A 23,081-nucleotide genomic window follows, 5' to 3' on the forward strand; every position below is an offset into this window, starting at 1 on the left:
GTAACATCAGAGCACATCGGGAGGACTTTCCACCGGGGACAGAGGGCCTGGCCCCGGCCCAAGCCCCAGCTCCGAGGAGACCAAAGGGAGGACTCAAACACTTTCCCAGGTTTTTTTCCTCTACAGCGAAAGATTTTACCATCTAACATTATTTTCCTTCCCATATGTTTGTTAAATAAATAGTTTTATCTTCCTCACTTTCCTTCGAGGAAAATTTATTTTTTCCCGAACCTGGTGGGGGAGGGGTGGTTGTGCCTTCTCTCAGAGGATATATTTCTAAATTTGCCCAAACTGGAACACTGGTCAATTAACAAATATAATCCACACTTCTGTAAGAAAAAATTTAATTAGAATTAGAAGAAGCAGCTGTTTTCTACTTGCTGTTTGCCTACTGCTACTGCTGCTACTGCTTGGCCCTATGTTGGGGTTTTAGTTTAGTTTTAGTTTTTTTCCTGTTAAAGGAATTTTCTCCCATATGCATGTTGCTAGGGGACAAATAGCTGTACTTAAGAAAGACAAAAAGGGGGGTGGGGTGGGCCTGGCTACTCCTTTGTCCACACCTGGGTGTGGGGTCAGTTCGCTCTGAGCGTCCGGAGAGAGGAGCTGCAGAGAAAGGAGCTGCTGCTGCTTTCTTTCGGCCGTTCTTTCTTTCTGCTGGAAACAACGCCGGGACCCCAAAAGCAGCTTTCCCTGCCCTGCTGGAGGCCAGGCTGTGGCCGCCCTGCCCCGCTGCTGCTTCGAGCTTTCGCTGCATTGTAGCCGTGCTCTCCCTGCCTGCGTGGACCCCCGGGAGATTCCCCTTTTGGATACATCTCGTCTGCCACCCGGGATTTGTGTTTGTGCCTGGCGCTCCAGCCTGCCGCTCCAGCCTGCCATTCCAGCCTGCTGTTCCCGCCTGCTGTTCCCGAGAGTCCGGGATCGGCTGCCCAGCGGTTTGTGAAGCCTTTGTTCCATCCTTCCCCGGGATCCCCGGGGCACCAGTGCCGCGTGTTCCCCGAGCTCGCTCCGGAGCGCCCCCTGCAGCCGCGGGGGAACCATCGCACCTGCCCTGCTCACCGGGAGCCGCCAGCGCCCCTGCCGGCTGCGAGCGGAACTGCACCCGAGGGGAAATAGCCTGACAGCCAAGAAGGCTGGGACTGGGTTTGTGTTTGCTGTTACTGCCATAGTTGTTGTTGTTTTGTTTGACTGGTTATATACATATACATATATATATATAGTAAAGAACTGTTATTCCTATTTCCCACATCTTTGCCTAAAGGCCCTTGATTTCAAAATATAATAACAAAGAGGGAAAAGGGGTTATATCTGCCATATCAAGGGGGGCTTCTGCCTTCCTTAGCAGACACCTGTCTTTCAAAACCGAGACACCCTATCATGTATCCCCTTCGAACTCTACCTTTGGAAAACTACGAGACTATGAAATAAAAAAATTTAGCAGGACAGCAGCCTCCTCTGCTCTTTCACCCTCATCCGAAAAGGAAGGGTATTCCATCAAAAGCTCAACACATTCAGAGCAAATCAAACACTGCATCTTGGTAAAATCCTCTGGGTTGGGCACATCTCCGTTGAACAGCAAGGCACAGCATTGAGCAAACCTGGTCCAGATGCTTACAAAGCCTGATCTACTGCTATGTCCATCCACCACATGAAGGAGAGCAGAGGCTGAAGTCTCATTCCTGGGGTGCAGGTGCTTTGGCAGGGAGGGAGCTTACAAGCCCATCTGGACCATCTACTTCTCAAAATCCATCAGTCTCCAGGACTCTGGTGGTTTCCACTCAAGATCCCTCTCCACAACAGCTGTAAGGACCTTCTCCCTGACAGAGGCCATGTGCAAGCGGGATGTAGAGCAGTGAACGCCTGAAGGCAGGCCAAGGGGGGCAAAAGGAAAAACAATCTTTATTTCCAGTGGCATGGGAGATGAAGGGGGCAGGAATTAGTTGAGGAAAACCTAGAAGACTGGCTTTCCCCTCTTCTCAAATTTTCCTCTTTGCCTGGTGGCATGGACCACCCATGTCCCAGCACAGAGCAAAAGCCTGGCCTCCCCGAGTACTTCAGGGACTGGGACAGGGCCAAATGGGAGCTGGGTCCATAGCATGGGTGTTCTTTCAAGTTGAAATTATGAGAAACAGGAGTAATAACAAAAATAACCCCAGCAGATTTTGGGCAGCCAGCCCCTCCAAACTTGGGTTGATGGGATGCAACGATGCCAAGGACCCCAAAGCCACATGCACACTAGCCCAATGGAGACCAAAGCTCAGGATGACCCTATCTGGGTGCTACCCACACCAGAATGGTTTCACAGAGGACTGGGGTGGGTGCCCCCCCCCACCAACCCCATGTGGTACCCACTTAGAGGAGCATCTCTCCTGCCTGCCTCATCCCTGACACTAAAAAAGACACTTGGCACAGCCTGAGATCAAGTGTACATTTTTATTTTTTAATGGACCATAAACTCCTTTAGAAAAAACCATTCATCTGGATGATAACACCCATAGAAAAAAACAGCAATCTCATGGGTTTTTTTTTAAATTGACATTTGTTATTTGCATTTATATTAAAGCAAAGTGCATATTTCTTTTTTTTTCCTCATTTATACACATTGCACAATACATAAATAATGGTGCTTATAAAATGTCTTTATATTTACAAGTAATAATATATTTATATATAACATAAAATGCATTTTTTTTCTTTAATAAATCTCAGGGGGTTTTAAGGAGTTCTTTTTTTGTGTGTATTTCCAAAGCACTACAGTGCTAAAGTTCCAATGAAAATGGTCTCTTGTTAATTTAAACCTTTATATTTAGAAAAATAGCTTATGTTAAGGTCTAAACATGCTCATTGAGCTAAGAACAGTGTAGAAGTATCATACTTGTGTATGAATTCAAGAAGAAATGAAAGCACAACTGCATTTTCAAATTGGATGGTACTGGGATAACCTGATCTAAGAAGTTACAACAGACCAACTATTGCGAACACTTTTCCTTTTGTTTTCCCATTTGTTTTTAATTTGTTTTGATGGTTTTGCTTTGTTTTGTATTTTTTAGGCTTAGGCTTCTGTTGCTTTACATCTTATCTCAAATTATAAAGCATGGTCCATGCAAGTGGTTTCTCTGCTGTTGTTTTCTCCCCTTGCATCCATTCATGACCATAAAAAAATAAAAAAAGCAGTGGAAGATTGAACACAGTGACAAGATGTCAACTCAGCAACAAGAAAAATAAAATAAAAATTAAAAAGGGTGGGCAAAGACCTGGTTGGGAAGATTTTGCACCATCCTTTGGCAGCAATGTGGGGTTAGCACTGCTGGGAAAAGGGTCTCGGTGTCACCGTCACCAGGGGTGGGAAGGTGATGCATAAAAAATACAAGTATCTTGTTGTTTTATCCAAGAGAAGGAACTGTAGCATATAGCAAGTGGCTTCCGAATCCATTGATCACATAGGATAATCCTTTCAGAGGCATGGAATAATTATCATATGCAATCCACACATCCACCCACCCTCTCCCACACCCTTTTCTCACCCTTCTGAGTTATTGGTCATTTACACTTTTAAAAAATAGATTTGTCAAACTACCCCAAAGCACAAAAAAATCTTTCCAAAGGTTTTTCTCAAAACAAAGAGGGGGGGACATACAAACTAAACAAAACAAAACAAAAAAGTTTGCATGAAGAACAAGTACTCAGAAGGAAATAATAGCAGCAAAGTAATATAAATGCCATGAGTCCACTCTGTCTTGAGTCATTGGTTATTAAAAATAACCTCCAACCAGCATGGGCAACTGCTGATGAACTGTCTAGTGTAGCATTGGCCCCAGCCTTTCACAAAGCTGATCTGAACAGTAAATCCGGTCCATGGCTGCTGCATGAACTCATGGTCATTGGGTCTCTGCAAGCTGTATGCCTTCTCGTAGTCAAAAGCCTTGATGGAAAAACCTGGAAACACTTTGTGAACCAGCAACATCCTGGAGTCGGGGCTGTCCAGTGTGGCCGACTTGATGAAGATGGGGTAACTGCTGCGGTTGTACACCCACACACCGTCCACTTCCTTGGAGAGCTGGATGCCATAGCCAATCTTGCTGCGGACCTTCTGCACCAGTTGGCTTTTGTTGTCTGAGTTGAGCTGTCCAAGGCAGAAACCATTCCCCTGAGGCAGATCATAGAAGATATCCAGGGAGGGCTCTTGGACAGAGTACAGCCGACCCACGCGTGTCTTCTCTTCCCAGTATGCCACCACGCACCAGTTTGACCAATCCCCTGGCTGCTGAAGAACTTGAAAATCTACAGAATGGGAGAAAAAAAGGAAGAAAAAGAGAAATTTATCACCAGAGGGGGTAATACGACCCAAAAGTGGCACAATGCTGGCAGGTCATTGTCTGCCAATGTGTTTATGATGCTCTCCATGCACATACCAATGCCCATGGCACATCTACCATTTCCAAAATCAATGTTATTAGGACCATTTAAGTTGACCCAGATTTGGGGAATTCCTGTGCTATTTCAGCGCCTAATTCTAATTAGAGTTATGGGTCCTAAATCACCAGGTCCACCTTCAAAAGTGGCTTGAGACCCACCAGCAACATCCATGGTGCAGTCACCCTCACTCAAACCATCACTAGGATCACCTTCAGTGGCAATAGGAGAGGTGAGATGCTCCAGCCAGCTGCATTTACCAAGACCAAACACCCTAAATGTCCTTATTTTCACCTGCTAGAAAATGGATCCATTTCCATAAATAACTATCTACTGGACACAGATGCTGAGAAAAAATGAGGTGCTGCTGAGAAAACCACACTGAAGGTCACCCCATGGGATCAGAGGGGTCAAGTGATGCCATGAAGATTTTTGCCTTTTCTTTTATACCCCTGTTATATCTTTTTTACAACTTCTGTATTCTTAGTGCTTTTTGCCTACATTCTTGGACTTGTTTGTCAAGCTGAGAGACTAAACATTTTAGAAGCTTCGCAGGTATAGGATAGTGTGCCCCAGACCCCAAGGTCCTCTCCAGAACACATTCTGTAAACTAAGATAGAACCATGCAGGGGAAGGTTCCTTGGGGAGGGGGGCTCATTCAAGCCTCTCATTGGGGAATTTTTGATAGATATGCTAATCAGTAAAACCTATAATGTTATACCAGATCTTTTGAGTGTGCATTGCGGTGTGCATTTCGGTGCATTTGACCTGGATGTGTGCACCTAAGGATCGTTAAAATAAATACCAAGGTAAAATCCCTTTTCCCCTTCTAACTGTGTTTGACTCTTGATTTTAAGACCAAGAAAAGGCATCAGTTGCTGGTGACCACAAAGGGACCCTAAAGACCTTGAAGCTCGCAGTCTTGGGTTGGAACACATCTTGCTTTGCCCCTCTTTCTGCCGGCAAATTACAGAGGGGCCGGAGCAACGATCCGGGACTGTGACCCGGACTTTAGGACCCAGCACAGAAAGGCAGAAGCACAGAAAGGAAGGTGAGTTAAAAGGGGACCGATATTATTGATATTGTGCTAGCACTAGGGAAGGAGATCTCCAAGGGGGTTGGAAAGGTTGGGGGCAGAGAAGCCCACAAAAGGGGAAAGCTTGAACCTTTCCCCTGCAAACTGTGGAAAAGAGGGGACGCCCTCCGTGGAGTCCACAAGAGCCCAGAGGCTGCACCCCACACAGCTGCAGGAGTGGCTCAGAGGCTTGAGAGGTTGGTTGGTTGGGACGTCGGGAGGCTGTGGGTTCGAATCCTGTTGAGACCAGATTTTCGCGCACGTATTTACTGTTTGCTAAAACTAGTTGCTTCTTAGTATTTTAAACTGCTGTAGTTCGTGTAGTAAGCTAGATAAACTGCCCGGGAAGTCGGAATTCCAAGGCCGGATTGCAGGCTGAATTCCGGAGTTAAAAGCTTCCCTCTGGCAGAGTTTTCCTGTCTGTGAGCAAACATGGGTGGTGTTTTTTCAGATGAAAATGAAAAAATCCCTCCTAACAGCCCATTAGAGTTTATAGTAAAACACTGGAAATGGCTGACATGGCGAAAAACTACTTTGGACACCCGAGAATTGATCAGACTGTCCACACGGGTTTGGCCAACTTTAAGTCAAGGAAATTGGCCTCACCATGGTAGTTTGGAAAGTAACATCATTACTGACCTGATGGTAGAACTGAGATCATTACGTAGGTTTGATGAACTAAGATATGCAGAACTTTTTACTATGTATCTGAACAGGGAAGAAGCATATGTAGTAGACAAAAGTAATATGGAAATGACTTTGAGGAGGAGAAGGGAAAGAAAAAGCCGCAGCAAGCTAACTCGCATACTAATACGGACAGAGAAATCGATATCAGATCTAGATGTGGTGGCCCCAGCTTTGCGTGATAGGGGGGTCTCCCCCCCATTCAACCGCCAGGGCAGCCCGCACAGGTGGGGTGGGGATCAGAGGGACGGGGTAGCTGGTGGGGGTGGGGGCAGGGGGTGAGGGAGCGACCGCTCCGTTGCTGCCGCAGCTGAGGCAGCCTGCACAAGTGCCATCCAAGCGGGGGCGAGGGAGGGAGCAAGCGGCCAGCTCCAAGCCAGAGGAGCGGCGTGGGGCCTCCCCCCCCCAGCCTCGTCACCACCCCCTGACCGCCCCAGAGGCGGAGAAGGTGCAGACTGGCCACCGCCCTCTGACTTTTCCAGAGGTAGAGACGAGGAAGGGGGAGGGGAAGGGGCGGGCTGGCTGCCTTTCCCTGAGTACCTTGAACACGGAAGTGAAGGCAGAAATGGGCACAGGCGGTTCTGAGTACCTTCGCCAGTGCAGAGAATTGCAAGTTTCTGAGCCAGAGACAGGAGAAGCCGCTCGCTCTCCCCACCCTATGGCGTGGCCAATGCTAAAGCTGAGGGCAGATGGGATGGCCCTGACCCAGGCGCCTCTTGTGGAGCTAGGGATGGGAGAACCTGCTTGCAGCCCCTGCCTCCCTACCCCTCCCCTGACACAAAAAGCAAGACAATTCCTGATCAACATTCGGCTTGAACAATCTTTAAAACCAATGAATCAATTACAATTAAAAGCGAATGGGATGATTCCGATACAGATGGTTCTCATGGGGAGGGTGGTAGAAGAAGGGGCAGGATAGCCCGAGAAGCTATGAAAGCAGTCAGTCCCATCTCTAAACACACAAGGTCCAAAGCAGATAAAGGGGGGGAGGAAGAACTTGCATTAGAAGCTCCTCTGAGACAGGCTGTGGGAAATCAAGGAGTGATTTATATAAAGACATCGTTTTCCCTCAGAGAATTACAGCAGTGGAAAAACTCAATTGGGAAGTACAGGGACAACCCAGAGAGAGTAGCTATGTGTGTAGAAATGGCCATAAAATCCCAAGACCCAGATTGGAGTGATCTAAATGTTATGCTAGATGAATTATTGGATAAAACAGAGAGAGAAATGGTCAACAAAGCTGCTATATCTGCTACAGAAACTCAAATTGCAACTGGGAGTCTCCAAGGGTCAGTTAATGACATCTATCCCCTAGCAAACCCTGGCTAGGATCCCAATGTCCCAGAACAGATGGAAAAGCTGAAGCGATACCAGAAATGGGTGGTTGTTGGGTTAAAATGTGCTGTTCCTAAAGCAGTGAATTGGGCTAGGTTATATGAGATCAAACAAAATCCAAATGAGACCCCCACAGTTTCTAAATAGGCTTAAAGAGGCTGCACAAAAATACACTACCTTAGACCCTGACTCACCTGAGCAGCAGATCCACTTGGCCTACCTGTTTATAGGTCAATCTGCTAATGACATAAAGAAAAAGCTGCAAAAGATAGATGGGCCACCGGACATAAGTAAATTGTTGAATGTAGCCTGGAAGGTATACCAGAACAGAGACTTAGCAGATAAACATAATAAACCCCACCAGAAGAAGAAGTATGATAAGGAAAAGTCATCTGAGACATCAAAAAGGGGTCCCCCTTTTCCCCTAGCTGAGGACCATTGCGCAATTTGCAAAAAACGGGGGCACTGGAAAAATGAGTGTCCATCAGGAGCAGAAAAGAAGCCCCCAGTTTCAGAACTAACTGTAAATACGGACTGACGGGGACCGAAGGCAACTACCCCAGCAGAGCCTTCGGTTGTAGCTAAGCTGGGGAATGATGATGTTGAATTTCTGGTTGATACAGGGGCAACGTATTCTGTGTTAAATACGTTAAAAGGTAAACTGAGTCAAGACACTGTGGATGTGATTGGAGCTACAGGGGTAAGTGAAACAAGGCCTTTTTTCCAACCTTTAAAATTTAAATTGGGAAAACACTGGGTCACTCACCAGTTCCTGTATATGCCAAATTCCCCAATGCCATTATTGGGCAGAGATTCATTGGAAAAACTGGAAGCAGAAATTAAGTTTTCCAAGGAGGGGGGAGTGAAAGTTATAATCCCAGAATCTAAAATTATCAAAGCAGATGCTATGCTTGTACAGGAATGCCATGAAAAAATTCCCAAAGAAGTTGAAGAGGCTGTCATTCAAATAGTGTGGGCCAATGATTCTCCTTGGAGATCCAAAAAAGCTGAACCTGTGACTATCACACTCAAAGCAGGGGCTACACCAGTAAGACAAAGATAATATCCTCTGAAATTAGAAGCTCGCAAGGGATTAGTACCTGTGATTGAAAAGTTTCTCAAATTTGGGTTGTTAGTGGAATGTGAATCCAGGTACAACACACCAATTTTGCCAGTAAAGAAAGCTGATGGTAAAAGCTACAGGTTGGTACAGGATTTGAGGGAAATTAACAAGATAACAGACGACTGTTTTAGATCTCACAGATGCCTTTTTCTGCATTCCCATGCATAAGAATAGACAAGAACTCTTTGCTTTTGAGTGGGAGAATCCTGAAACAGGGAGAAAGACCCAGCTCACCATGACAGTTTTACCACAAGGATTCAAAAACAGCCCGACCATATTAGGAAACCAGCTGGCAAAGGAGCTTGAGGACTGGAGGAAACAAGAACCAGGAGGAGCGGTTCTCCAGTATGTTGATGACATCTTGATAGTGGCCAAGACAAGAGATGACTGCATCCAGCTCACTGTAAGTCTGTTGAACTTTTTAGGCCAAAGTGGGTATCAGGTCTTGAAAGAGAAGGCACAGGTTGCCAGGGAAACAGTAGTATACCTGGGCCTGGAATTTTCCGTGGACATCGCCAACTCAGCAGAGAACGGAAGGAAGCCATCTGTAGACTTCCAGAGCCCCATACCGTAAGGGAGATGCAGGCCTTCCTGGGAATGGTAGGTTGGTGTCATCTATGGATATCAAACTACGGACTACTGGTAAGACCTTTATATGAGGTCCTTAAAGCAGCTGAAAAAGGGAAAATCGTGGACAGAGAATGCCAGGGCTGCATTTAAACAGCTGAAACATTCCTTGATGTCAGCCCCAGCTCTGGGGCTGCAAGACTTGACTAAACCTTTTGAACTCTTTACACATGAGCGACTGAATGTTGCTCTGGGGGTACTGGCACAGCACCTTGGAGACCAGCGAAGAGCTGTGGCCTATTTTTCAAAACAACTAGACAATGTAGCCCAGGGTTGGCCAGGATGCTTGAAAGCTGTGGCAGCAACAGTCCTTCTGATACAGGAGGCCCGTAAATTCACCCTTGGGCAGCACATTGTCGTGTATGTACCCCATGCAGTGATAAATGTGCTGGAGCAAAAGGGGGGACACTGGCTCTCCCCTAGCAGGATGCTCAAATAGCAATCTGTGTTGTTGGAACAGGATGATGTTACTCTAAAGACAACTTCTGTGGTAAACCCTGTGATGTTTTTATCATCCACATTACTTGACAGTGTGCCTGAGCATGATTGTTTGCAGACAATAGAGGAAACTTATTCCAGCAGACCAGACCTGAAAGATGTTCCTTTGAAGGATCCAGACTGGGAATTGTACACTGATGGGAGCAGCTTCATGAAAAATGGTAGGAGGGTGACCGGTTACGCCGTAACCACCTCAGACAAAATCATTGAGGCAAAAGCCTTGACTCCAGATGTATCATCACAGAAAGCTGAACTCATTGCACTAACGAGAGCTCTAGAACTGAGCGAGCGGAGGAAGGTGAACATATGGACTGATTCCAAATATGCCTTCAGTGTTGTGCATGCCCACGGAGCTATTTGGAAGGAACGTGGCCTGCTGACTGCTCAAGGTAATGAGGTTAAGCATGCTAAACAGATTCTTGCACTTTTACAGAGCATTTGGAAGCCTACGGAAGTGGCTATCGTGCATTGCAAGGGTCATCAGAAAGGGAAAACAGTCCCTGAACTGGGAAATTGTTTTGCTGACAAAACAGAAAGGGGGATTGCAGAAAAAGGCATTTTTGCAGTGCTACCACAAAAAGAGATAGATTTGTCATCATTTACCCCAAAATACAATCAGAGGGATCACAAATTAATTAAGTTCCTTAAGGCTGAAATCAAAGAAGATGGGTGGGCTGTTACCCCGGTAGGACAAGTCGTAGTTCCACCCCTGATCCTTTGGGAAATAGCCCAACGAGAGCATGAAAGTACCCATTGGGGAACAGAAAATGTTTTAAAACGTTTGAGGAAAGTAGTGATAGGGAGAGGAATAACTGATATTGTACAATCTGTAACAAGCAAGTGTGAAACGTGCTGTAAAAACAACCCTTACACAAGCAAGAGAGTTGTGTTAGGAGTGACAAAGACAGGAGATCTCCCGGGAGATTATTGGCAAATAGATTTTGCTGAGATGCCACGCAAAGAGGGATGCAGGTATATACTGGTACTGGTTGATACCTTCAGTGGATGGCCTGAGGCTTTCCCCTGTCGCACTAACACAGCAAAAGAAGTTGTAAAAGCTTTGCTTAATCATATAATACCAAGATTTGGGGTTCCTTTGGGAATGTCATCAGATAGGGGACCACATTTTGTTGCAACAGTGGTTGGGGAAGTTAGCAGGATTTTGGGACTTACCTGGGACCTGCACACACCATACAGGCCCCACGCAAGTGGTAAAGTTGAACGCATGAATGGGACCCTCAAAACCCAGATTTGCAAGATTTGTCAAGAGACATCCATGACGTGGTTTCAAGCCCTGCCTATAGCCTTGCTGAGAGTCCGCATACAGCCAAGGCGAAGGGACAACATCAGTCCCTATGAGATATTATATGGCAGGCCATACCAGGTTCCACATATCCCAGGGGAAGTTCATATGAAAGGTAAAAATGATTTGCATAAATATTTAATGGCTCTGAGTTCCACTTTGCAGAAGCTCCAGAGATTTGTCATGTTATCCAAACCAATAAGATTGGACACACCTGCTCATCTGTTCCAGCCTGGAGATTGGGTCTACATCAAGTGGTGGGACAGCGACCCCTTGCAAGCCAAGTGGAAGGGACCATTCCAAGTTTTGCTGACCACTTTTACTGCGGTCAAGGTTGCTGGCAAGGGACCGTGGATTCATTACTCCAGGGTGAAGAAAGCTTCTGCTCCCAAAACTACCGAGGAGACAGAGACTGATACAAATCACAAAGATGCGGTTTAAACTGTTTTTTACATGTTTGCTGTTTGCCCAACTGGTAACCATGGTTCAGGGTTCACCCCATGATTTGCATAAGACTGTGGTCCAAAATGTGTCCAAGGTTCTTATGTGGACCAAAGTGAGAGAATTAAGAAAGATTTGAATGAAATTTGGAAGGGAACTCAAATTCTACATGAAATAGCTTCTAGAAATAACACCTTAAATTTTGATCATATTTTTGATACCCTCACCTCATGGTTACCAAACTGGGCCTGGGTAAAAGAAATATTCATAATAGCTGTAATTGTAGTTACTATTTGTGTAATAGCTTGTGGAGCAGCCGGTTGTGTAAACCGGTTCTGCGGGTAAAAGGTAGAGTAGAGTAGAGACTAGACAAGGTAGAGTTTTGTTAATCTGTAAAGGGGGGAAATGATGCCATGAAGATTTTTGCCTTTTCTTTTATACCCCTGTTATATCTTTTTTACAACTTCTGTATTCTTAGTGCTTTTTGCCTACATTCTTGGACTTGTTTGTCAAGCTGAGAGACTAAACATTTTAGAAGCTTCGCAGGTATAGGATAGTGTGCCCCAGACCCCAAGGTCCTCTCCAGAACACATTCTGTAAACTAAGATAGAACCATGCAGGGGAAGGTTCCTTGGGGAGGGGGGCTCATTCAAGCCTCTCATTGGGGAATTTTTGATAGATATGCTAATCAGTAAAACCTATAATGTTATACCAGATCTTTTGAGTGTGCATTGCGGTGTGCATTTCGGTGCATTTGACCTGGATGTGTGCACCTAAGGATCGTTAAAATAAATACCAAGGTAAGATCCCTTTTCCCCTTCTAACTGTGTTGGACTCTTGATTTTAAGATCAGGACAAGGCATCACAAGGACTAACCTACTTTAGTTCACAGGGCTTTTCCCTGCCCATAGGCAGAGCCTGGGTTGTTGGGGTTCCTCCCCCCTGGCGTGGGGTCTGGGGGGAGGGGACCCTGGGGTAGAGGCACGGGGTTTCCCTACTCCCTGGTCAACCTCGTTCCCCATTGGTTGCTTTGGGTTCCCCTGCGCGGGGAAGGACCCTGCTGGTCCCGTGATTAAGGGTTCTTGGGCTGGACCCCAGCCATGTGGCTGGAGAATAAAGATCTCTGAAAAACATCTATCAAGAATCGGTCCCTATTTCTTTTCCACGGGCCTCGCTGTCCGATACATGTTTCAGGAGACCCCACTGCAACACTGGGTGATTGAGAGGATGGAGACATTGGATGATGCCCCAACTTGTGGGAGGCACTGAGAGATGGTGGGAATCGAAAATCTCACACTTGTTAACAAAAATGGCCTAACCCCCCCCCCCCAGAAATTAATTCATGTAACCTTATTTTTTACTTCCTTGGGCATAGCTATCCTGTGCAAGCAGCAGGGATACATTGTAGGAAGAAAAAGCAAAGGGGGGAGGGCTGAGAAATGTGAAAAGGCCCCTTTTCCTGATGGAGGATCCCTAGCAGCCTGGCACAGCTCAGCAGGTAATTCCTTCCAGCCTTGGTAGTCATGTGTAGTGGTTTGGTCTAAAATACTCATTACTGTTTATCTTCTGTGAGATAAGAATTAGGAGAAATGCAAAGCAGGCACCAAACTTAAAAGAATATAAAAAAGTTTATTAACAGACCTAAAAGAAGGGGAAAAAAAAATTATACCACCTTCAGAATGCTCCTCCTCCCCCCACCTTCCTCCCTTCTCCCACTAACAATGTAAAAAGACAACCCTTAAGATGTTCAGTCCGTTACCATTTCCATAATAACCTTGTTCAGTCCATTTAGAAAGAGAAGTCTCTTCTTGCTCATGCTATGAAAACATTATCACAACGAGACAGCCGCCCACTTCCAAATATTGTTCAGTCCATTTAGGAAGAGGAGTCTTTCTGCCTGCATGTGAGTCCCTTCCTCCGACTTGCAGCTTTTCCCCCAACTGCTTTCAAGGGTCCACTCTTGAAGGTTTTTGGGGTACAATTTTAAGGTTGAGCCGTTCAGAAACAAAAACAGAGGCCCTTCTCCTTCCCTGGGAGCAAAGGGTCTTCATCATCTTCATCGTTAGGACTATCTCTGGGAGCATCTCTAGGGACTGAGGTTTTCTCCTTTCCCATTTGGAGCAAAAGTCCTCATCTGGTTCATCTCTCCCTGTCCAAACTTCTCATGAAATTACAGCTGCGTCAGCATCTGCCTATCTCAGCGCAGGTGCTTTTGCTTACGAGTTGAACACTCCACCCCCCATATCTTCATGAAATTACAACAGGATACTCTGATATATCATAGCTTCACAACAGAATTTCAGCTTTAAGCATCTCCTCTCTCTCTTCCCTCAGGTTTTCAGCTCTTCACAGCAGTAAAAGGGTTAATCTCACCTCGGCCTTGCAGCTTTGCAGCTGGAATGTTGAATTTTTCTTATCGAAGTGGAGAGGGGGGAGAGCTGAGCCGCTCCAGCTGCCCACGGCAAGGCAGTGGGGGGGGTTCCACGGCTGGAACAGGTCCATCGGCTCCAGGATGGCCGTGGCCTGGCCCGGCCTGGCCCAAGCAGGGCCTGGCCGGGCCCACTGGCCCCCACACGGGGCCCGCAGCCACCTGTCCTAGCACCAGAAACGAGAGAGAGCTTGGAGGGGGAGTTTGCCTATTCTTAAATGTGGATCACAGAGGTGGTCACAACTTTAAGTGGCTTAGAGAATTGTCCATATTCAAACTGGCCAGCTGATAGGTTCTATCAGTTCCCAGAGGAAACTGTAAGCACCCCTTAGCAAGGACATCTCTTCCGGGACTATGCTTGCTAACCTATGACATCATGTTAAGACCTGGGAACTATTAATCTGTATAATTGCATTTAAAAAAAAAATCAAGCTTGGTATGAGAGTAAGTGCTACCAAAATAATCCCCTGCAGCATGGGAGCAAATATGGGAATGGGAATAGCGGGTGACCCAGCACCCCAAAGCTCTTTCTGTGGACCCCCAAACCCCTCTGCCCAGCATAAGCAATGGCAGCGACATGTTGGCTGCCCTGTTTTCTTAATTTTTTGTTATTAATTAGCCCATTTCCCCAGTGCAGGCATTTTTCTCCTGAGTTGTGCTTCAAGCCCTTCACTGTGCTTTTAAGAGAAAAAAACAAAACCCAGCCACACACTTTTAATTTCCTCATTTCTATCCCAGTGAGGAAAATATTTTTCCAGTTGCTGGAGGCAGCTACTAAAAATGGGCCTGGCTGTGTATGCCCCAAAATAGGGACCCTCACTTTTGGGTGAAAGTGGGGATGGGAGTTCCAGCAGTGGGGGGGTGGTCCCTGGGACAGCATCCATCAAGGTGCACCCCAGTTTGTCCTTCCACCTCCCCCTTTCAGTGCCTCCCAAGACTTTGTTGTCAATAATTTTATATCCTGCTGAAACCTGGCACTACACAAGGGAATGAAGGGGGATAAGGTGGGTGGTTTAAATTACCTCTCCCCTAACCCAAATGGGGTGCCCCCAGTTGGGCAAGAAACATCCCCAGGATAGTGTTTCCTCCACCCATTAAGGAGGGGAATGCTCAGGAGATAGAGGAATTTGGAGGGATGCTCCTCAATCCATGGGGGGGATGCTCCTGTATCCATCCTCATCTTGACCACCCATCACTCCCCTCCTGCCAACTGCCTGCCAGTGATGCTCAGAGCTTCTGGGGTTTTGTTTTACAGCAGTTGAGGGAATTTTGGAGCAACACATTGAACATGCTGAAATTCTTATAGGTTTTTATTTATTTGGACATAAAAGCATCCCTTTCAGGAAGCAGTGGGGGGGGGGGGGGGGGAAGCCTTTTTCACTTGATATTTGTGCTTGCATTAGTGAAGACCACTTAACAAGTAGCTCATTGCTGCTTACAAAGAGTTATTTAATTGCCAGAACATTAAAAAAACAAACAAAACCCCAAACCACAAAAAACCAACTGCCTTGGCAATGAATGAAGAGACCTTTATGGAGGGCTGGAAGTTCATGAATGAATCCCACTAGGATTTTCAATTATGTGGGGTGACCAGACCTCAAGGACAAGTCTTAGGTAATCTGGGATACTTTTTTTTAGGAGACAATACCAGCACACAGTATAAATATGCCAGAACCGCTTTCATTTGTGGACTTCGGCTGTTGACTGGATGTCTAGTCAAAACACATGAGAATATAAGGGTTGAGCTTGGATAAGTAGTCTCAGGCCTCCCTGCCAGCTGCCACCAAAGCTGCTTTTCATGGTTGTTGGGACCCCAGCAGAGCCTCCCTGCTCCCACCTGCCTTCCTGATTCTGGCATCCACTGGGAAAAGAGGTGGGAAAAGCCAGTAGCATCACTTGGGCAGCAGAGGCAGAAGAGGAGGAAAAAAATGATGCAGAGATGCTTCCTACAGCGATGGACATTTTTTTTCCCCAAAAGGCTTTTTTGGTGGCAATGAGCATGGATCTGGGCAAATGAAGCAAATAGATGGATTTTGCCCCAAAACACCCCAGTGTGTTCATCCTGTGCAACCTGGAGTCATGGCACTGACCCACTATCCAACTCCCATCTCTGCCGGCTGCCAACTCACAAAAAACCCAGATCCCAGGAAATCTGCAGCCACGTCACCCAATGCTTTGGGATTCTTGTTTGAGTTAAAAGCATTGTTTCTTACGAGCTCCTTGGAGAAAACACATCCCTTTCTAAATGCCTGGAAAACTCCCAGCAAACTGGGAGTGTTCTCATATTCCAGCAAACAATGATAATGTTTAATGCTATAAACATCTGCACTATTATTTCATTATTAAGCATCCCTCCATTTGCTGCTATCACTAGGTTATTAGGATTTTCCATGGTTTCACAGAATCACAGAATCAATTAGGTTGGAAAAGACCTCTGAGATCATCAAGTCCAACCTATAACCAAACACCACCATGTCAACTAGACCATGGCACTAAGTGCCATGTCCAGTCTTTCCTTAAACACTTCCAAGGATGATGACTCCACCACCTCCCTGGACAGCCCATTCCCATACCTATCACCCTTACTGTGAAGAATTTCTTTATAACATTCAACCTAAAAATCCCCTGGCACAGCTTGAGGCTATGTCCTCTCATCTGGTTGCTAGTTGCCTGGGAGAAGAGGCTGACGCCCACCTGGCTACAACCTCCTTTCAGGGAGTTGTAGAGAACGATAAGGTTCCCTCTGAGCCTCCTTTTCTCCAGACCAAACATCCCCAGCTCCCTCAGCTGCTCGTCATAGGACTTGTGCTCCAGACTCTTCACCAGCCTTGTTGCCCCTCTCTGGACATGTTCGAGCACCTCAATGCCTTTTTTGTAGTGAGGGCCCCAGAACTGGACACAGCACTCGAAGTGTAGCATCACCAGTGCTGAGTACAGGGGGACAATCACTCCCCTGGTCCTGCTGGCCACACTATCTCTGATACAAGCCAGGAGGCCATTTGCCTTCTTGACTACCTGGGCACACGCTGTCTCATGTTCAGCCAGCTGTCAACCAGCATTCCCAGGTCCTTTTCCGTTGGGCCACTTTCCAGCCATTCTGCCCCCAGCCTGTCCCCAGCATGGGACTATTGTGGCTGAAGTGTAGGACATGGCGCTTGGTCTTGTTAAACCTCATGCTGTTGGTCTCAGCCCATCTATCCAGGTCCCTCTGCAGGGCTTTCCTACCCTCCAGCAAATTGAGACCCTCTTCCAACTTGGTGTCATCCACAAATTTGCTAATGGTAGATTTGATCCCCTCATCCAGATCATCAATAAAGATATTAAACTGTACTGGGCCCAACACTGATCCCTGGGGGCCACTGCTAGTGACTGGCCGCCAACTGTATGTGGCACCATTCACCACCACTCTCTGGGCTCGGCTGTCTAGCCAGTTCTTAGTGAAGAGTGCTCCTGTCCAAGCTGAGGGCTGCCAGCTTTTTCAGGAATATGCTATGGGAGACAGCTTGGCTGAAGTCCAGGTAGACAACATCCACAGCCTGCCTTTCATCCACCAGGCAGGTCACCTGGTCATAAAAGGAGATCAGGTTGGTCAAGAAGGACCTGCCCCTCCTAAATCCATGCTGGCTGGGTCTGATCCCTTGGTTATCCTGTAAGTGCTGTGTGATCACACTCAAGATGATCTGCTCCATAACCTTGCTAGGCACTGAGGTCAGGCTGACAGGCCTGTAGTTTCCCAGATGCTCCTTCCAGCCCTTCTTATGGATGGACATCACATTGGCCAGCTTCCAGTCATCTGGGACCTCCCCAGTTAGCCAGGACTGATGATAAATTGTGGAGAGTGGCTTGGCAAGCTCTTCTGCCAGCTCCCTCATCACCCTAGGATGGATTCCATCTGGTCCTGTAGGCTTGTGAGCATCTAAGTGGCTATGCAGGTCTCTAACTGCTTCCTTCTGGATTGCAGGGGGTCTATTCTGCTTCCCATCCCTGTCTACCAGTTCAGGGGGCTGGTTGTCCTGAGGATAACCGGTCTTACTGTTGAAGACTGAGGCAAAGAAGGTGTTAAGTACCTCAGCCTTTTCCTTATCTTTAGTAACTATATTCCCCTGCGTCCAATAAAGAATGGAGATTTTCCTTGGCCCTCCTTTTGTTATTAGTGTATTTATAAAAACACTTTTTATTATCCTTTACAGGCCAGATTAAGTTTTAATTGAGCTTTTGTCTCTCTAATTTTCCTTCTGCATGACCTAATGACATCCTTAAACACTAACATTTCCTGAGTTACCTGCCCCTTTTTCCAAAGGTGATGCACCCTCTTTTTTTCCCTGAGTTCCTGCAAAAGCCCCCTCAGGGCTCCAGCAGGCTCCCCTCAGCATATTGTGCAAGCTTATTTTGAGAGGACAAAAAAAAAAGGGAAAGGGACTGAAAGAAAAGTGACTCTGCTCTCAGGAATTTAGGGAATTAGTTGTATTGATCATTCATAGTTGGGTCTACAGAGAACAGACATCCAGAGCAGAGCGCAGTTCTGCACAGAGGGAAGAAATCAAGGCAATACCTTGATGCCCCCAAAGTCGTTGGGGCAACATTGCTTGGAAATTTGGTGCAGATGTTCATCACCAGTGATGCCCCAGCACAACCACATTATTCATTTTTTTCCCCATATTTTTTATACCCTCCTGAATTTTCCTGAGGGGCTGACCTGACTTGACCAGCTACTTCCCAATACATCACCCAATACAAGAGGTTGTGAGGCTTCCCACCACCTGCCTCAACTCTCACGAACATCAAATCCTGCTCAAAATTGCTCAGTAAAAGGCCACAGCCAGGATTTCTCTAGCGTTGAGTGTGCACCTGATGCCTGTGGGCTTGGAGCATCATCCTGCTCTGGGCAGAGATGCTGCAGAAACTGCTACATCCATACAGAAATCCTGGAGGATGGGACACCAAAGCAATAACCACAAAAAATTAAAAGCTGCTGAAACCAAGAAAGTCCAGATGAAGGTGGGTGTGGGAGATTCACACCATAGAAACACCCAAATTTATCAGTAATGGCTCCATGCTTGGTTCTCCCAAGCTGTGGCAGGACGACTCACATCTCCCATCAATTGGAAGTGGCAGGAAAATTCTGGAGTGGCTTTTCTCCTTGACACATGAACACTTTTAAGATGATGAAACCATGTCATCTATACTTTTTCTTTCCAAGCTCCAGCACTTTTATTAGGAGTTTGGGAAGAAAAAGTTCTTTTTTTTTTTTTCATTCAGGAAAAACCGAAACATTTTATCAAAATTGAATTTAAATAACAATAATAAAAAAAATAACACAGGTTCTGTCCAGTTCTCAGCTCTCAGCCTTGTCCTGGTGCCAAGTTCAAGAATGTAAAGGGGAGGTAGGCTGGGTCTCTTGTTTTGCTTTTGTTTTGACATAGCTAAAGGTTTTCCTGTAATCAACAACCTTGAGAGGAAACATCAAGTTTAGCACACAGTGAGCTATCTCACCTGCTGGGACTACTCCCAGCCAATCAAGTCAAGAGCTATCTAAATCACCACTGATATCTGCAATAATAACAACTTGTCACTGTAAATGGGAATACAACTGTGTTCCTGATAAGGTTTTTAAATGTCTGTAATTGGATCTTTCCTCAATGATATTAGGATTAGACAGAAAATAAATTATGCAATTGCAGAAGTGTTTCAAACTATGAATTTATATATATATATATATATACATTTATAGATTTTTTTTAAGAGCACACCTTTGACTCAATGCATCTTCTCATGCTCTTCCTAAACTTCTCACCATCTCACCGTCTCCTCTCCTTCATTCCTCTGTGATCCCTAGGGCTGGATTTCCCACCAAACATCAACCCTGATGCAACACTCACCATGATATCATCTACCCTGAACTACTAACAAAAGTCTCCTAATTTTCATAGAACCATTGAATGGTTTGGGTTGGAAGGGACCTTTAAAGGCCATCTAGTCCAACCCCTCTGCCATGGGCAAGGACACCTTCCACTAGATCAGGATGTTCAGGTTTTGTGGTACCCTCACCTTGGCCACTTGTGGAGGTGACACTGCACACACAACCAATAATCCAACATGAACAGGTAAAGGCAACAGATAAATTACTATAGATGTCCACCAAGAAATCATAGCACCAAAAGCAGATTGGTCTTATGGACCTCTCCTAGAAGGGCCAGGACCCAGATGGGAGGCCCTGGGGCAGCAAGGAGATCATAGAATCCTAGAATAGTTTGGGTTGGAAGGAAACATAAAGATAATCTAGTTCCAACCCCCTGCCATGGGCAGGGACACCTTCCACTAGACCAGGTTGCTCAAAGCCACATCCAACCCGGCCTTGAACACTTCCGGCATGGGGGCATCTATCACCTCTCTGGGAAACCTGTGCCAGTACCTCACCACCCTCAAAATCAAGAACTTCTTCCCAATATCTAATCTAACCCTGCCCTCTGTCAGTTTGAATCCATTCCCCCTTGTCCTGTCACTCCATGCCCTTGTCAAAAGTCCCTCTCCATCTCTCTTTGTAGCCCCTTTAGGTACTGGAAGGTGGTCTAAAGTCCCCCCGGCACCTTCTCTTCTTCAGGCTGAACAACTCCAATTCTCTCAGCCTGTCCTCTTAGGAGAGGTGCTCCAGCCCTCTGATTACCTTCATGGCCTCTTCTGGACTTTCTCCAACAGGTCCATGTCCTTCTTATGTTCCCAGGAGGCAGCTCTCTGCTGGAAAATAAATACTGTGGGCACCACTAATGAAGAGAAGAACCTATAGTCCTTCCTCCTTTATCCATCAGCACATTGTGCTTAAAAAAAGTTGGCTGGACTAGTGTCAGTACGACATGTCATTTGACTGGGACCAAAGCTGAGACCAAGTTCAGCGCATCTCATGCCCAATAATCTCTCTTGGCTGAACTTAAGCGGCATTTGCAAGCCTGAGGCAGAGCCATGACTCCCATCTTCTCCTGCTTGTTAAAATGGAAGAGATGGAGACACAAACCCCAGAGTTTTTTATGGGTTTTTGCATGCTTTTCTGGACTGTTCTCAGGAAAGTTTGTGGCACTCCAGTTGCAGTTTTGCCCCTCATGTTACTGGCAAGTGCTGGTTTTGCAGGATCTCAGGAAAAACACCTCCCTGAACTTTTACTCAAGAAGCGAACATCAAGGCAAGGAAAACACCAAGCATGATGTGTCTTGGTTTGAAAGACAGGTGTCTGCCAAGGAAGGCAGGAACCTCCCTTGAAATGAAAAAAAAAAACAATGCAACCCCCTTCCCTCCAAATTATTATAATTTTGAAATCAAGGGGCTTTCAGGCAAAGATATGAGGAACAGGAATAACAGTTCTTTACTATTATATATATATATATGTGTGTGTGTGTGTATAACAAGGCAAACAAACAACAATAACTATGGCAGTAACAGCAAAACAATCACAAACCCAGTCCCAGCCTTCTCGGCTGTCAGGCCCTTTCCCCTCGGGTGCAGTTCCGCTCGCAGCCGGCAGGGGCGCTGGCGGCTCCTGGCGAGCAGGGCAGGTGCGATGGTTCCCCGGCGGCTGCAGGGGGCGCTTCGGAGCGAGCTCGGGGAGCACGCAGCACTGGCAGCTTGGGATCCAGGGAAGAGATGGAACAAAGGCTTCACAAACCCCCTGGGCAGCCGATCCCGGTGTCCGGCTGGACCCTCGGGAACAGCAGGCTGGAACAGCAGGGTCGAGCACAAATCCCGGGTGGCAGACGAGATGTATCGAACTCCAGAGCTACGGTGGGAACCCCCCGGAGGTCTCAGCAGGCAGGGTGTGCAGGGCTACAGAATAGCGAAGGCTCGAAGCAATGGTGGGGGCAGGGCGGCCGCAGCCCGGCTCCGAGCATGGCAGGGAAAGGCGGGCTTGGGAATCCAGTAGAAGGAAGGCAGCCGAAAAAGCAGAAGCCTGCCGTGCTGACGAATTCCTTCCAGCCTCTCTCCCTGTCCAAACGCCGAGAACTCACAGCCCACAAGCCCAGGTGAAAAAGAGTAGCCCGTTGGACTCCTCCCTCTGTGGCCAGGTCTTTTGTTTCTCCCAAGCACCCAGCAATTTGTCGCCCCGACAACATATATGGGGAAAATTCTTCAAGAGAAAAAAAAAAAAGAAAACAGAAGGGGAACTCCTAAAACCCCAACAATGTGCAACCACACAGCTCATCAAAACAAGGAAAAACAGGCACGAAAAGGGAAATTTTACTTCCTTTCTAGTTTCTCAGATAATTTACAGGCTATTTGGGTGGGAGAACAAACAAAAAAAAAACCCCAAGAAAAATCCTTAAAGACAGATTTACAGGTATGCTTTAAAAAACAAAGGAAAAACATTAAAATTAAAGCATATATCCTGCTGCAGAAAAGGATCTTTGTGCCTTTAACAGAGTTTGTGGCAGCCCAGAGACACCACCCATAGAAATATTTGCCCCAAACCTTTTATATCTCCCTACACACAAGGGCTAGACAGTGTCACCCCCAGCTTTTGATGGCTGGGATGGTTTCTGAAAAGCTAATTTAGAGGATGGGATGGTCATTTGTTAAGCTCCTGTTGTTTGCAGAGAAAATAAACCCTTACCTACTGCAGGGATGCCACCACCCAAGGTGGCCCATGGGGCCCTTCCACACCAACACAAGAGCCCTCAAAGAGCTGAGGCAGTCAGTCACATCAACATATACTTAGGGAGTCTTTAATCTGTGGACTATTGACACAATAAACCCTAATATCTCTTTAGGAGCTATTACAGCCCATTGTGTCAGTAGGTACTTATGGAGTCCTTAATCTGCAGATTGAGAGGCTAGACCATAAATTTGTGTCTATGTCTAACTAGGCAGCTCTTATTACTCATCATAGACAGTAGTCATGCAGGCTAAAGAGTCTTAAGATTATTTCTTAAATTTTTTAACAAGTTGTCCACCTAATCATTCAAATGGCTCTTTGCTCCTAGCAAAATCAGTCAACCTTGCATGAAAATAAATGTCCAATTGATTTCCCCCCAAGAATTCAGTTGGATGATATTTTCTAAAGACTGATATCCAGAAGCCGAGATGTTGCCAATGGATTTGTAACCTTGCAAGCCTGATGGGAACAAAGGGGATAAAATGTGGCAGAAGCCAACAGGGAAAGGAGTCTGGGATT

General features: G+C 46.3%; 1 protein-coding gene across 1 annotated transcript in view; it reads right to left on the reverse strand.

The window, feature by feature from the left end:
* Positions 1–3,739: 3,739 nt before the first annotated feature.
* LOC125319343 (mothers against decapentaplegic homolog 7-like) overlaps positions 3,740–23,081 on the reverse strand; it is a 52,296-nt gene continuing 32,954 nt past the window's right edge. The window contains exon 5 of the mRNA XM_048290448.1: positions 3,740–4,278. Within this exon, the coding sequence (XP_048146405.1) occupies positions 3,740–4,278 (539 nt within the window). The remainder of the gene's footprint in view (positions 4,279–23,081) is intronic.

The sequence above is a fragment of the Corvus hawaiiensis genome, chromosome W (genome assembly GCF_020740725.1).
Source record: "Corvus hawaiiensis isolate bCorHaw1 chromosome W, bCorHaw1.pri.cur, whole genome shotgun sequence".
Lineage (NCBI taxonomy): Eukaryota > Metazoa > Chordata > Aves > Passeriformes > Corvidae > Corvus > Corvus hawaiiensis.